At 40.7% G+C, this 15411-nt stretch overlaps 3 protein-coding genes across 17 annotated transcripts in view; 1 reads left to right on the top strand and 2 right to left on the bottom strand.

Moving 5' to 3' along the window:
* The first annotated feature begins 3887 nt into the window (after window positions 1-3887).
* LOC139757650 (perlucin-like) lies at window positions 3888-4967 on the top strand. The gene is made up of 3 exons (XM_071678370.1): window positions 3888-4041; window positions 4297-4479; window positions 4610-4967. Exons 1-3 carry the CDS (start codon window positions 3987-3989, stop codon window positions 4855-4857), a joined length of 486 nt encoding a protein of 161 aa, XP_071534471.1. The 5' UTR covers window positions 3888-3986; the 3' UTR covers window positions 4858-4967.
* A 3912-nt stretch (window positions 4968-8879) lies between these two features.
* On the bottom strand, window positions 8880-9981 carry LOC139757486 (C-type lectin domain family 17, member A-like). The gene is made up of 3 exons (XM_071677999.1): window positions 9842-9981; window positions 9464-9646; window positions 8880-9346 (listed from the first exon to the last, which is right to left on the bottom strand). The coding sequence occupies exons 1-3, from the start codon at window positions 9894-9896 to the stop codon at window positions 9093-9095; spliced, it is 492 nt and encodes a 163-aa protein (XP_071534100.1). The 5' UTR covers window positions 9897-9981; the 3' UTR covers window positions 8880-9092.
* Window positions 9982-13003: 3022 nt separating this feature from the next.
* Window positions 13004-15411, bottom strand: part of Prp40 (pre-mRNA processing factor 40) — a 214917-nt gene continuing 212509 nt past the window's right edge. For 9 of the 15 annotated variants that reach the window (XM_071678354.1, XM_071678355.1, XM_071678360.1 and 6 more), the window contains one exon: window positions 13683-13981. In XM_071678354.1, the coding sequence (XP_071534455.1) occupies window positions 13834-13981 (148 nt within the window). In that variant the 3' untranslated portion in view covers window positions 13683-13833. Of the gene's footprint in view, window positions 13982-15411 lie in introns of all 15 variants that reach the window. The other 6 variants (XM_071678358.1, XM_071678365.1, XM_071678366.1 and 3 more) reach the window with 1 other exon arrangement.

Raw genomic sequence — 15411 nt, 5'->3', positions numbered from 1 at the left:
AAGGTCGTGGACAACGGTCGTACCGTCCTATCCAAAGGCGGTAAGGTCGTGGCCAAGGGCTGTACCGTCCTAACCAAAGGTTTTCGTAAGACACTTCCTCTTCGTATTCGATCGATAAAATATTATTATCTATTGTCATTATCATTGTTATCATTACGTTTGTTATGATATTTGGTTAATCAGTTACAACTCCAAAGACATTACACGAAACAATTCATACGTCATATTACATTCGTAATCCTTTACTTAACGTAAAACACATAGTTCGCACAAAATCTATCATAAACTATTACGTTGCAATCAATCATGCTCTCATGATTCACTTCACCCTTCCATGTGTCGGGTAACAAAGATGTCACAGTTCCGACTGTCGGCCTCCCTCTCGCACACAACCAAACATCCAGAGACGAGTTAGCAAACTGTTAACTGTGAATTGCATGTATGTTGTTGGACCTCTGAGGGGAATTTTATCAGGGGGTACAAAGTTTCTTTCGGGTCCCCTTTCCTTCTCCATAAGTCATCCTGTTAATATCCACTACGGTTTTATGTCACGAGTTGAGGCCAAAAAGGGCATGGAACATGAGAGAGGGGTGGAATGCCGCGCTCTGCTGATTTTCTGCATTTGAGGCCTTATGCTCCTATACTTCCTCCATGATAAATATAAATAAATATGTATTCGTAGATATACATTCCCGGGGCCCCCTTGTGGACCCCGAGCCCGGGTACGATGTTGTACCCTCTCTCATAGACCATGCTGATGGTCAGTACGTCAGGAACCAAAGACACGTTGTTCCTTTTTTTCTTCATAGCTAACCACCTCTCCCGTTTTCAGTCTTAACAGGGTAGCACCAACACCAAACGAACAGCCTCATTTGCAGACATTCACTCTTGTTATCATGCATAATGCTTCAAAACCAGAGTCTACCGTCCACAACCAAGCCTCACGGACTACTACTTCATGGTTTACCGTAGTCGCATCATACATACATACATACATACATACATACATAATTATAAAAAAAGGTTGGGTAACGAACAACATAAAACTCAGCTGGTCACCGCGCGCTGTGTGACCTTCCCAAGGGCGTCTGCTGCAGCCTAGCGAGGATGTCACTGACGCGAAAAAATTCATTTGTCCGCTAAAGACTGCTTCATTTGTCCCACTGAAGTTTATCTACCAAAGCATTCTAGCAATTGCTGCATTATCTAAGTATTTACCGGGAAACTGTTCCAAACAGCATTATCTAAACTTTTATCAAGAAATTAGCTCTGTAGCCTTATCTGGTGTGACGACACACTTACTATCAACACTTACCCAAAAAACTGCCCATCCAACTACCCAACCAGTAACCAGCTCAGGAAAATACAAATAAAATTAAACCGTACCAGTGTCAGTATATATTACATTTCTAAAATTAATTTCATAATAAAACTAAAACTTCTCTAGGGTAGCAAAAGATACTAAAGAATTACACCCAGCATTACCCGGCGGAAGCGACGTTAGGCGACACCTAATTTGCACAAACATGTTCTTACCATAATGTTCACCACAAGCTACTCCTCCCGCCAGAACTATCCAGTCAACTAACAGAACTAAGAAACAAGTTACCACACGAGCATAAACCATCTCTGCAACCACTCACCACAGCATTCCCAGCATAAAGGGTCACCACATTTCTTTGCCACTATCAACTTTTTGCCACCAACCGTCACACAATCAGTTTATGTTGCTAACTTTGTATTTATGGTGTTTTGGCTATTACAGAAATAACCTGGGATGTCTGGGTTAGATTTTTCTGATATCTAAAGAAATGATAATATTTGAGAAAAATGAAAGGAGTATTCGAAGTTAATATGTGAGCTAGGTGAACCCAACGATTCCCCCCTTAACACTCACTCATACTTCTACTGCTACTACTACTTACTTCCTGCCCCTGAAGTCCCTTCTATCCTTGTAAGCAGCACTAAAGAAGCTGACCACGTCCACCTGTCGGAACCACAAGTCATGTAATATCATAAAGGCTGCGTCTATTCACCCCAAAATATCTTTTAAAGGGCTGCCACTACCATAACACATAGTCCAAAATGACCAGACAAGCACTAAGGAACCGCCCTCCCAATCCGGTCATAAACATCACCACCAAAAATACACCCATTACAAACCATTCCTCTAGTCTCATCTGGTCACTACCATCACTCACCAAAATAACAAACATCGATTGAACATATGACACGATGACCCCTTACGCCCGAGGTGAAAGTTCACACTGAAGATGGTTGTGCTCACCCAATAAAGATACAAACAATCTGGAGCATTTTCTTACCACTGAAACTGAGAGGGTGTTTCCCACTCAGTCGTGCTGGTGTTATCTTCAACTGGCTGGATAAATAGCCTTTTCATAGCCGTCATGACATGACAACAGAGAGACACCTGACTGGTAAACGCACAACAATGCGAGACCACGAAGTTCACAAGCAGAAGTCCTGCCTGGGGAAGTGATCGACTCTTGTTTGGCACCTGATGTAAACTTCAGGTATGCAACAGAAACATAATGGTAAGACATTCGTCTATTTCTTTTTCTTTTTGTTTTCCAAAGATTTGCACAACATTATATTGGTAAATCATTTCTAATAAGCATACCGTTTTATATACCACATAATTTAGTGTTCAAGAGGTTCCCATTTACACAATTTGCCCACTCAGTAAAAATTCCACTAATGATATAATGGTTTGCACACATCACTACACTTGTTGACCCGTGTAGAGTCAACAAGTGTAGTGATTGAGTAGGAAGATATGTACAGTTAAAAGTGGATACGATCAATATTCCCTTAAGAAAGTTAACGTATAATTTTCGCATAGATACTGATGAGGACGTTGCTAACATCAGTTTAAGTTATCGAATAGTTTACCTAGATATGAACACGATGAATGGTAATAATTAGATCTTCCCTCCATCTCGCTCACTCCCCATGCTAACTGTTGCCAGGCTTCTTACACACTGAGTCGTTCGTTCATAAGATTTTGTAACAGCGAAAAGTCAAGAAAAACTAGCACTGTACTTTCTGGGAATATTACTCGGATCTGGAAAAAAAAAATCAGTATTAACCATGAAGTTATCAGCGCAGGAATGACGCGCATCATTTCAAAGTACTCGAGTCTTAGCATGAAAATAAATATTCTTAGTAAACAAAAGTCGTATATCAGCATTACTTTTATATTGTTATTTCTAAGAACCTATGTTACTCAACATTACTTTTATATTGTTATTTCTAAGAACCTACATTACTCAACGTTACTTTTATATAGTAATTTCTAAGAACCCACGTTAATCAACATTACTTTCATATTATTATTTCTAAGAACCCACGTTAATCAACTTTACAATTATATTATTTCTAAGAACCCACATTGTTATAATTCAGTAGTCTAATTTCAATCCACTGGATATGTCGTGATGGGGTTTGCTTCTTGGACCTCAACCCACAGTTCCCTGATGATCTGACAATGCCAGACGTACGCGATTTCCTTCTACTATAATTACTGACAATAAATCAGCTGACGCCGCAGTGGTCACAGAACCAGGCTCCCCTCGTTCAGTGCTTTCAAGGTGGAGCTGTGATCACTTGGATTTTTCCATCTTCATATGGAACTGACTTGGGAAAGGCATACGTAAAGTTATAAGACTTTGTGAGTTGATATCAACAATACCTGTTTCGACTCCATCTGTAAAACGCAGCTTTTCTACACTGAAATGTATAAAATTCTCAACGCCAAGAAAGACAACATAGATAAACTATGCTCTCATTTGAAACTATATCATTTTCTCATAAGACGTCGCTGGTACAGGTGTTGGTTCTCATGGGCAGGTGGTGCAAGGGGGAGGGAGAGTGGGACGGGGAGGGTATAAAGCAGCAGTTGGTGGTACCACTGCACCAGACGGTCCTTCCGTATCGCCGCTGCCGCTGTCGCACTCCTCTCCATCATGAACCACACACTCCAGCTGTTCCTGTTGCTGTCTGCGCTTGCAGCTGCACAAGGTCCGTTGCTTCACCACGCTCTTTTCGCTCACTGTTATGTCTTTGATACATGTACCTTTAATGACTGAAGACCCTGAGCAGAACGGTACGATCGCGGAGCAAGGGGGGAAACGTTCGGCCTCGAGAAGACCTGGCCTTTGACATGATCCTTAGGAATCAGTCTGACCAAAAGCCAGACCTATGATACCCAAAAGTCGTACCGTCGTGTTCACGGTTCAGCCTTCGTGCTTGAAAGCTTAATCCTTATCATTACAGGCGCTTGTCCAAACGGCTTCCATATTGTGGGCAACCAGTGCTATCGTTTCTCTCAGGAGTATAGCGACACCAAGACGTGGGAGCAGGCTAGGACGTTCTGCCAGTTTCTGGACTCAGATCTTGCCGTGCTGGACCTGGACTGTAATGACAACAATCATCTCATTTCTTACATCATCAGTAAAGGTATACATAACTGTACCTTAATCTTGTCATACAAAATTGTTACGAGATTTGAGCACATAATAATAAAGTTGACAATTTGGAATTATATACATCACGAAGGCATTCTCACTGAGAGGCTTTCCACTCACAGGTTATACGAACATCTGGGTTGGTGCTTCTGACACGGCCATGGAAGGTTTCTGGAAGTGGGTCGACAATCGAGTAGTAGACATGACGTCCACCCTGTGGTTCTACAATGAACCAGACAATCCCTCATCCAACGACTGTGCTAGATTTGTGAGAGCCTCAGGTGACTTCCCAAGGGTGTATCTCTATGACCACCCATGTTCACAGAGTCTCAACTACATTTGCCAGACTGGGATCCACTCTAAGCAATAATGGCACAGAAGTATTCATCAAGCCTGTTTTCTGGAAGATTGTTTCCTAACCGAAAAAAAAAATAGTTACTTATTTCTTTCACAATCAATTTCAAATAAAGAAGAGTGAGGGACGGTACTTTTATAATCTTGCTCATCCCATGCCATTCTTGAAATAGTTTGTACAGACATCTTATAAACCTAATTAGCGTCAACAACACATTAAGAAAGCGCATTCTCTAGCTGCCGTGTGCAATATACCGAAACAGCTCCCTATCCACAAGACCCCACAAATATTCCCACTGTTTGTCCTGGACGCTTTATATGGCCTGGTTTAGTCCACTGACAGCACGTCGACCCCAGTATACCACTCCAATTCATTCTATCCCGTGCACGCCTTTCACCCTCCTGCGTGCTTATGCTCCGATCGCTTAAAATATTTTTTAAACCATCGTTCCATCTGCACTTTGGTCTTCCAGTTCTCCTTGCTCCCTCAACTTCTGACACATATATCCTCTTTGTCAACCTTTCCTCATTCGTTCTCTACGTCCAAACCATTTTAGTCCACCCTCTTCAGCTCTCTCAACCACACTTTGCTTATTACCAAACCTCTCTCTTACCCTTTTCATCACTTACTCGATTAAACCACCTCACACCACACATTGTCCTAAAACATTTCATTTCCAATAAACCCACCCTCCTCCGGACAGTCTTAGTAATACCCCACGCCTCGCAGCCATATGATAATGTTGACTGCTATGCCTTCAAACATACCCATTTTTACCCTCCTAGATAATGATCTCTCTTTCCATACATTCTTCAGCGCTCCAAGAACCTTCGTCCCCTCAACGATCTTATAACACTTTCGCTTCCACGGTTCCATTCGCTGTCATATCCACTCCCAGACATCTAAAGCACTTCACTTCCTCCAATTTTTCTCCATTCAAACTTACATCCAAACTAACTTGTCCCTCAGCCCTGCTTAACGTAATGACCTTGATTTCATTCACATTTACTCTCAATTTCCAAACTCAGTCACCAACTTTTGCAGTTTCATTCTTAAATCTACTAATTGTGCTGTACCATTACCAAACAACAATTGACACTTCCCAAGCCCTCTCATCCCCTACAGACTGCATACTCGCCCCTCTCTCCAAGACTCGTATTTACCTCCCTAACCACCCCATCCATAAACAAATTAAACAACCATCGTGACTTCGCATAACCCTACCACAGACCAACCTTCACATGTATCCATTCACTCTTCTCTCTTCCGGCTCGTACACATGCCTTACACCCTCAAAAAAATCTATCATTTCTAGCGGCTTACCTCCCACAACAATTATTTTTTTAAGAACTTCCACAAGGCAGTCTTATCATTCGTATCATATACATTCTCCAGATCTATAAATGCCATACATCCGTTTCTCTATTTTTCGCACACATTCCCCAATGCAATGACCTAGTCCTCTCATCCTCTACCACTTTTGAAACCACACTATTCCTCCCCAATCCGGTGCTTTGTACATGCCTTCACTCCCTCACATACAACTTACCAGGTACACTCACCTTTATCCCCCTTGCCTGTATACAATGGCACTATACATGCATTCCGCCAAATCTTCAGGCACCCCACCATGATCCATACATACGTTGAAAATCCTAACTAGCCAATCAACAACACAGTCACCCCCTTTCTTAATAGATTCAACAACAATACCATCCATTCCAACCGCCTGGGCACATTTTACCTTAAGCAAGGCTTTCACCATCTCTTCTCTCACCAAACCACTCCCCATGACACACTTTGCATACCATCCCGACCCAAACAACCTACATCTGCCACCTTATCATCAAACACATTCAAAAGTCCTTCACAATATTCACTCCATCTCCTCCTCACTTCATCAGTACCTGCTACCACTTCCCCTTCACCAAAGTGCCTACTTGTTCTCTCGTTTTTCGCACATTATTTATCTCCTTCCAAAACATCGTATTCTTCTTCAGTTTACTGATACTCGCTCATCCCATTTGCCTTATTTTCTAACTCCTGCACCTTCCTGACATCCTGCCGCCAATATAGTTGAGGATATCACAGATGTTCACCCAAGCAAGGTTGTCACATGTTCACCAAGACAATTTGTTCATAAAGGTTATCACTGGTGTTCAAAACAATATCACTTGTTTAGCAAGGTAAGGTTGTCTGTCACCAGTACTATTTGGACAAAATATAGCCTTTTCCAGCAACAAGTTTACTCTTCAGTATCATCTGAACTCGATCATCTTTTCCTCTTTGTTCTCTTATAGCAATACAGTCTTGGCACAAGATGTCTAAGGTGAACATTGGTGAAGACACTGGAATTGCTCGCGAAAGATGCCATTTTTGGTTTAGTTTTGTTTTCCGGTGTTTGTCCGTCGTTGACGCCGGTCTTCGTGCCTTAAGTTCCTACGCACATCATGAAGTATAGCCCAACCCCCCCCCCCCCCCCCCCAAAAAAAAAAAAAAAAAAATCCCAAAAGAAATCTTTGGAAACTCCGGCCTTCGCCGAAGAACATAGATTTGCAAATAACTCTTCATCAAGTCGGACCGAAAGATCCATACATCACACTCTGGTTGCCTATCGTATATTCTCTTGTGACATACGATATAATATTCGATTTTAAAGTAAATAAATCAGCTTTCATATTGTATGAGAAATTACGATGCCCTTTACTGCGCATGACATCAATTATGGCTGCTTCTCATTTCTTATCCCTACAAGTTAATGGGAATTGTTTTTTTGCTTGGAGTAGATCCATTTTATCTGTAATTACATGTATATAAGTAAAGGTAAAAGTTTAAGTTTGAACAAGTCCAGTACGCGATTGATAGCGTCGGCAAGATGCTACGCTCGACTGTTACGCCTGGAGGACACAAACAATCTCGCAAGGTCTTAAGCTTCTCACTGTATGTTCTATAACGAAAACATTTATCAGCACTAACTTAAGGTTCTCTTAATCGTGTTATCAACTCCCACTTCTCCCTTGCCTGCAAAAGTTTACGATTCAGTATGTCATTGCAACTTACACCCATCAAACCTTCCCTTCTTCAAAGGGAAAAGGTTTTTGATAACGTTCGTGTTTCATTTATATTTTGCTAACCTATGCTCTTTCAATCCCAAAATATTCTTCTCTTAATACATTTAACCTGATAACTTTGTTAAATCCATTCACTCCTCTCTCCAAGCCAACACAAGGTAAAAAGCCGTCATATCAGCAGTGCAATGGTTGTCTTGAACTTATGTCATCGTTAACCATATTCGCTGGGGCTGAAGTGTTGGCCGCGGCGCCGCGCATGTGATGTTATAGATCAAGAGAGAAGGAAAGAGGGCAAGAGTGAGGAAACATTTGCAGCTAGGCTCCAGCACTGCTCTTGCTTTAAATGGAAGAGAAGCAAAGGAAATCAAGAGAAAGAGACATAACTTGAGGGTGACAGGGGTCGGGTACGGTAACTTGCATGTTACACTGCAACGTGAGTTGAAGCAAGAGATGGAGGATGTTTCTGTTTTGATTGTATTCATTTCATTTGCTGCGATAAGAGTAGTCAGTCTCCTCTTGAACTCTAAAGGTGAGAAGGGTACGTCCTGTAGTGGGCTGAAAAACGATGGACTTTTACGGAGTCGGTGTACGATGCTTCAAGATGAATACTTGTATAAAAGACAGCCTACCCACCACAACCTGGTCCTAAGGCGACGCCAACACACCCGGTGAAGTAATTATATGATCATTTTAAGGGTAGTCAAGAGGATCGTGCCCCAAACATTATTTATAATTACCCAAAGAACGTCTTGGTGTTACCCAGGACCTCTTCTAAAGGCTCCTTCACCGCAAAGCAGCATCATTTTCAGTAGCACGGAAATGTAGACTCATTTTAGGAGAACAATTCTTTAACGAGACTATGCTCCTTACGATACAGTCTTGTCAAAGGTAAACTTTCACTTGCAGGGTAACCTCTAGCATGCGGAGTCCAACAACACACATATGAATTAATGCAATACTAAAGAATACGATCTCTCCTTTCCTTTTATTAAAATATGGCTTCAGAAATCACTGGTTTTATGGTGATCAAGTACATTATGATTAGCTTAACGTTTTAATGGCAAGAAAGACGACCAAAATGAAGTGTTTTAATACCAGTACACTCGAGAGTTGAACCCTAAAGTGACAAACACCAACAATTACACTCGACATTATCGAGTTCCATGGTGACAAATACCATTACACTCGAGCGTGAGCCCCATAGTGGCAAATGTAATACAAGTCTTTGCTGCAAGAATTGTCATAGAGGTGTATCCTGGGGTAATCGTAGTTGTAATAACCGAGGTGGGCACAGTCGTAGGAAGATCCCAGCGTGGGCTCACCCGCCCGCCACAAGTTAGATGTCATGTCCAATGGTCGGCCATCTATCCACATCCACATTCCTTCCTGGGCCTTGTCACTGGCACCAACCCACATAAGTTGGCTGGTCCATCCTTTGTAAGGAAAATCATAAATTGCATCGGTAGTCGTTTTAAGTGCAATTTTCTTGTTTTTCATGTAATTTGTACAACCATACCATTTCTTTATGATAGGTTGATCCTCTTACATACCTTTGTTGATGATATAAGTAATCAGGTGATGGTTGTCGTTACAGTCCATGTCCAAGACGGCGAGGTCAGCGTCCCAGAGATGACACGCATCCCTGGCCAAATCCCAGCTACTCTTGTCACCGATCTCAACAGAGAAGAGGTAGCACTGGTTCCCCACGGCCACGAATCCGTTTGGACAAGACCCTGTGATATAAAGCATTAACTCCTTAAGCAGGACGGTATAACCCTTGGGTATGATGGCTTGGCCTGTCAGGTCAAAGGTCAGGCAAGCATATCCAAGGGTCATACTGTCGTACTCAACGATCGTATCGCCGTGCATATGTTATAATCGTTTATGTAGAAAAAAAAAAAAAAACGCGTCGTAGTGAAGCAACGGACCTTGTGCAGCTGCAAGCGCAGACAGCAACAGGAACAGCTGGAGTGTGTGGTTCATGATGGAGAGGAGTGCGACAACGGCAGCGGCGATACAGAAGGACCGTCTGGTGCAGTGGTACCACCAACTGCTGCTTTATACCCTCCCCGTCCCACTCTCCCTCCCCCTTGCACCACCTGCCCATGAGAACCAACACCTGTACCGACAACACCTTAAACGGGGCAAACTTTATCTCCACCTTCTTCACAAAGTATAATAAGAAAAATAATAAAAAATAATATATATATATATATATATATATATATATATATATATATATATATATATATATATATATTTTTTTTTTTTTCTTCTTTTAAACTATTCGCCATTTCCCGCATTAGCGAAGTAGCGTTAAGAACATAGGACTGGGCCTTTTTTGGAATATCCTCACCTGGCCCCCTCTGTTCCTTCTTTTGGAAAAAAAAAAACGAGAGAGGAGGATTTCCAGCCCCCCGCTCCCTCCCCTTTTAGTCGCCTTCTACGACACGCAGGGAATACGTGGGAAGTATTCTTAATCCCCTATCCCCAGGGATAATATATATATATATATATATATATATATATATATATATATATATATATATATATATATATATATATATATATTTTTCCATACCATTCGCCATTTCCCGCATTAGCAAGATAGCGTTAATGACAGAGGACTGGGCCTTAGAGGGAATATCCTCACCTGGCCCCCTTCTCTGTACCTTCTTTTGGAAAAAAAAAAAAAAAATGAGGGGAGGATTTCCAGCCCCCGCTCCCTTCCCTTTTAGTCGCCTTCTACGACACGCAGGGAATACATGGGAAGCATTCTTTCTCCCCTATCCCCAGGGATATAATATATATATATATATATATATATATATATATATATATATATATATATATATATATATATATATATATATATCATATCATTTTGTTTTGCTTTGTTGCTGTCTCCCGCATTTGCGAGATAGCGCAAGGAAACAGACGAAAGAAATGGCCCAACCCACCCCCATACACATGTATACACATACATGCCCACACACGCAAATATACACACCTATAAATCTCAACATACACATACATATACATATATACACAGGTACATAATTCATACTGTCTGCCTCCATTTATTCCCATCGCCACCTTGCCACACCTGGAATAACATCCCCCTCCCCCCTCATGTGTGCGAGGTAGCGCTAGGAAAAGACAACAAAGGCCCCATTCATTCACACTCAGTCTCTAGCTGTCATGTAATAATGCCCGAAACCACAGCTCCCTTTCCACATCCAGGCCCCACACGACTTTCCATGGTTTACCCCAGACGCTTTACATGCCCTGATTCAATCCATTGACAGCACGTCGACCCCTGTATACCACATCAATCCAATTCACTCTATTCCTTGCCCGCCTTTCACCCTCCTGCATGTTCAGGTCCCGATCACTCAAAATCTTTTTCACTCCATCTTTCCACCTCCAATTTGGTCTCCCACTTCTCCTCGTTCCCTTCACCTCCGACACATATATTCTCTTGGTCAATCTTTCCTCACTCATTCTCTCCATGTGGCCAAACCATTTCAAAACACCCTCTTCTGCTCTCTCAACCACGCTCTTCTTATTTCCACACATCTCTCTTACCCTTACCTTACTTACTCGATCAAACTAAAGAAATGGCTCAACCCACCCCCATACACATGTATATACATACGTCCACACACGCAAATATACATACCTACACAGCTTTCCATGGTTTACCCCAGACGCTTCACATGCCCTGATTCAATCCACTGACAGCACGTCAACCCCGGTATACCACATCGATCCAATCCACTCCATTCCTTGCCCTCCATTCACCCTCCTGCATGTTCAGGCCCCGATCACACAAAATCTTTTTCACTCCATCTTTCCACCTCCAATTTGGTCTCCCACTTCTCGTTCCCTCCACCTCCGACACATATATCCTCTTGGTCAATCTTTCCTCACTCATTCTCTCCATGTGCCCAAACCATTTCAAAACACCCTCTTCTGCTCTCTCAACCACGCTCTTTTTATTTCCACACATCTCTCTTACCCTTACATTACTTACTCGATCAAACCACCTCACACCACACATTGTCCTCAAACATCTCATTTCCAGCACATCCATCCTCCTGCGCACAACTCTATCTACAGCCCACGCCTCGCAACCAAACAACATTGTTGGAACCACTATTCCTTCAAACATACCCATTTTTGCTTTCCGAGATAATGTTCTCGACTTCCACACATTCTTCAAGGCTCCCAGGATTTTCGCCCCCTCCCCCACCCTATGATCCACTTCCACTTCCATGGTTCCATCCGCTGCCAGATCCACTCCCAGATATCTAAAACACTTTACTTCCTCCAGTTTTTCTCCATTCAAACTTACCTCCCAATTGACTTGACCCTCAACCCTACTGTACCTAATGACCTTGCTCTTATTCATATTTACTCTTAACTTTCTTCTTTCACACACTTTACCAAACTCAGTCACCAGCTTCTGCAGTTTCTCACATCATTATACTTAACTGCTGTCTCCCACGTTAGCGAGGTAGTACAAGGAAACAGACGAAAAATTGCCCAACCCACCCACATACACACGCATATACATAAACGCCCACACACACACACATATACATACATATACATACACAGACATATACATATATACAAATGTACTTATCCATACTTGCTGCCTTCATCCATTCCTGTCCCCACTCCGCCATAAATGAAATAGCATTCCCCCCCAGCGAGGCAGCACCAGGAACTGATGAAAAAGGCCATATTCGTTCACACTCAGTCTCTAGCTGTCATGTGTAATGCACCAAAACCACAGCTCCCTTTACACATCCAGGCCCCACTGACCTTTTCATGGTTTACCCCAGACACTTCACATGCCCTGGTTCAATCCATTGACAGCACGTCCATCCCGGTATACCACATTGTTCCAATTCACTCTATTCCTTACACGCCTTTTACCCTCCTGTATGTTCAGACCCCGATCGCTCAATATCTTTTTCACTCCATCCTTCCACCTTGATTAGGTCCTCAGCTGCCTGTGCCATCTCAGTACAAAAAAAAATTAAATTCATATTCGCAAATTTTGGATTACACTTGTTAAATAATTTTAATTAGATTTTTATTTCATAAATGATATAATTCTTATATTAGTTACACAAAATGCTAAATTCTTTAAGAAATACAAGTGAACTATATCATTACCTTTGGTAATACTATTATATATATCTATGGAAGGCATGAACAGCTAAATTTCTATTGCAGTTTATTACTATTACCATTCCAAAAATTTACCAATCACAAACTGATACATTAGGTACCTTATTACAAATCATGCATAATCTTCCTATAATCACAAGTAAAAACAAGAAAGCTACATTAGGTACACTTACTGTTCTTCCTTCTCATAATTAACGTTTTGAAAAGTGAAATTGATGACAAAGTTCCAGGCAAGACATTTGGTATTTAGAGATGTTTAAACCTGTATATACACAATTCCATACATTCTGCACATTACCCATTAAGTTGAAATAGTTCACAAACTGTCAATACTACACATTCTGAGTCCTTTCTACTGTGCTTAAACAGATCTATCATCAATCTGATAATAACATTAATTACAAATCATCTTACTGTAATGAGGACTGTGGACTGGAAAAATATATGTAGATAAAAAAAGATATACAGAATATAACAACTGGGGTGCCCCAAATTTTCCCATGTTACTAAGATCTACTTTACCAAGTGTCTTTAACAAACAGTAATTTGTTCTACTCACACAAAGGGTGGGGATGTATTATACAAGATCTTGTAACCATTTATAAGGTTTCATTCGCAAACATGTTCATGTTAAAAATTGCTTTTAGACATGACACATGAATAACATCAATAACAATATCAGCAAAAAGAGTTCTGATATTGGGAAATAATAACTTTACTTGATATTTTCAAGTTCTTTCATTAACTGTGCCCTCTTCTTTTCAAGTTCATCTTCACTTAGCTCACCCTCCTCTAAGCTAACTTCACCAGCTTCACGTTCTGAAGACCTTCGAGCTGAATCACCTTCTGAATGGCCTCGGGACCTGAAAATGTGAAAAGAAAATTCTAAACCTATTCCATATGAAACAATTCCATCCTAATTCAACATGACCTGTTTCAATATTCATCTCTACATTCTCTGTTGAAAAAAAATATATATATGGCCACCTAATTTAGAAATCAATTACTATTCATTTTTCATGAAGTAAGATTAAAGAAGATCTTGTTTTCAGTTCCAGCTTTACCCTTTTTCACATGAAAGACAATGGATGCTTAACAATATCTTGAGCACAACAACAAAACAGTAATAAATGGCTATTCTATATGTAAATGTTACACTAAACTCACCAATCATACCATGTTCCTCTTACATCCAAGACCCTCAGTAACTCTGACAACAAGGCAACAATTTAACATGCTGTTTCTATCATTTGTTGACTACAAGTGAGCACAAGCTTTGATGAACTTAGTATACATTACCCAAATTCAACACAAGGCACTGGCAGAGTATGAGACAGTGCACAGGATTATTAGAACAGTGCTGCAGTACAACAACAAACAAGGTGCAATACATCTGAAGTACATGCAAAGTGTATAAATTAATAATATTTCAGCAATGCATTACAAGCACACATGAATAATCAAGCCCTGCTCTTCCTCACTGACTCTTCACACAGAAAATGTAAGATGAACCTTCATTTATGTTAAAACGTGTTCAAGACATTTCACCACTAGTGCATTAATCTTTCACTATGAATGTCATTCACTCTGAAATTATGAGTTAATCTTAGAGGAGAAATTTGCTACTTCATATCATAAAAAAGAACAAGATCTATGTATAATAACAAGTATGATAATGTACAACCATGCCTTTGAAAGCCCAATGTAGTGTGATGGATTTGGATCCATCACACTACATTGGGCTTTCAAAGGCAAACACAACATGGATGGATGTTAGACTGATATCATGTAACTTGCCTTGACCCTTTACTAAAGACATAAATGGAACTAGAGAAACTGGGCTCTGCTGGGAAGGGTTACAAAAAATAGTAAACATGAAAACTTCAATCGCATACATCTTCAAGTAAGGAAAAGGTATATTCCAGATATAGCATCATGGTATCTGGAATCATATTACACCCTCCACGTAAGAAGTGCAAGTCTTCTTTAAGTCTTACAAGAATTAAACCTGGATAAATTTCATATCCTTACCTTCCATATACCCAAACTCCATTTTCTACCTTGACTTTCTCAATGTTTTTCTTACCCTATCTTATTTTTCTCAAAAAAATGACTCTTTCTGGCCTTTTTCCCACAATATCAAGAAATTAAATAAATCATGTATGATGGTAAATCACATATAACTAAATCTGTACAGAAAGTTTTGAAATCTTGTCCAGGAAGTGTTTTTCAACTCGAAAGTTATTTATTTATATTTTATTTTGCTTTGTCGCTGTCTCCCACGTTTGCGAGG

The sequence above is a fragment of the Panulirus ornatus genome, chromosome 27, assembly GCF_036320965.1.
Source record: "Panulirus ornatus isolate Po-2019 chromosome 27, ASM3632096v1, whole genome shotgun sequence".
NCBI classification, from domain to species: domain Eukaryota; kingdom Metazoa; phylum Arthropoda; class Malacostraca; order Decapoda; family Palinuridae; genus Panulirus; species Panulirus ornatus.
This window is presented reverse-complemented; position numbering and strand designations above follow the sequence as displayed.

What these genes read in the sequence shown, in the direction of transcription:
- LOC139757486 (XM_071677999.1), bottom strand. Translation starts at nt 9,896, where the DNA reads ATGAACCACACACTCCAGCTGTTCCTGTTGCTGTCTGCGCTTGCAGCT. An exon ending in TGCGCTTGCAGCTGCACAAG is followed by an intron (nt 9,647 to 9,841) that starts GTCCGTTGCTTC and finishes TTTATATCACAG; the next exon opens with GGTCTTGTCCAAACGGATTC. An exon ending in TACTTATATCATCAACAAAG is followed by an intron (nt 9,347 to 9,463) that starts GTATGTAAGAGG and finishes TTCCTTACAAAG; the next exon opens with GATGGACCAGCCAACTTATG.
- LOC139757650 (XM_071678370.1), top strand. Translation starts at nt 3,987, where the DNA reads ATGAACCACACACTCCAGCTGTTCCTGTTGCTGTCTGCGCTTGCAGCT. An exon ending in TGCGCTTGCAGCTGCACAAG is followed by an intron (nt 4,042 to 4,296) that starts GTCCGTTGCTTC and finishes TTATCATTACAG; the next exon opens with GCGCTTGTCCAAACGGCTTC. An exon ending in TTCTTACATCATCAGTAAAG is followed by an intron (nt 4,480 to 4,609) that starts GTATACATAACT and finishes TTCCACTCACAG; the next exon opens with GTTATACGAACATCTGGGTT.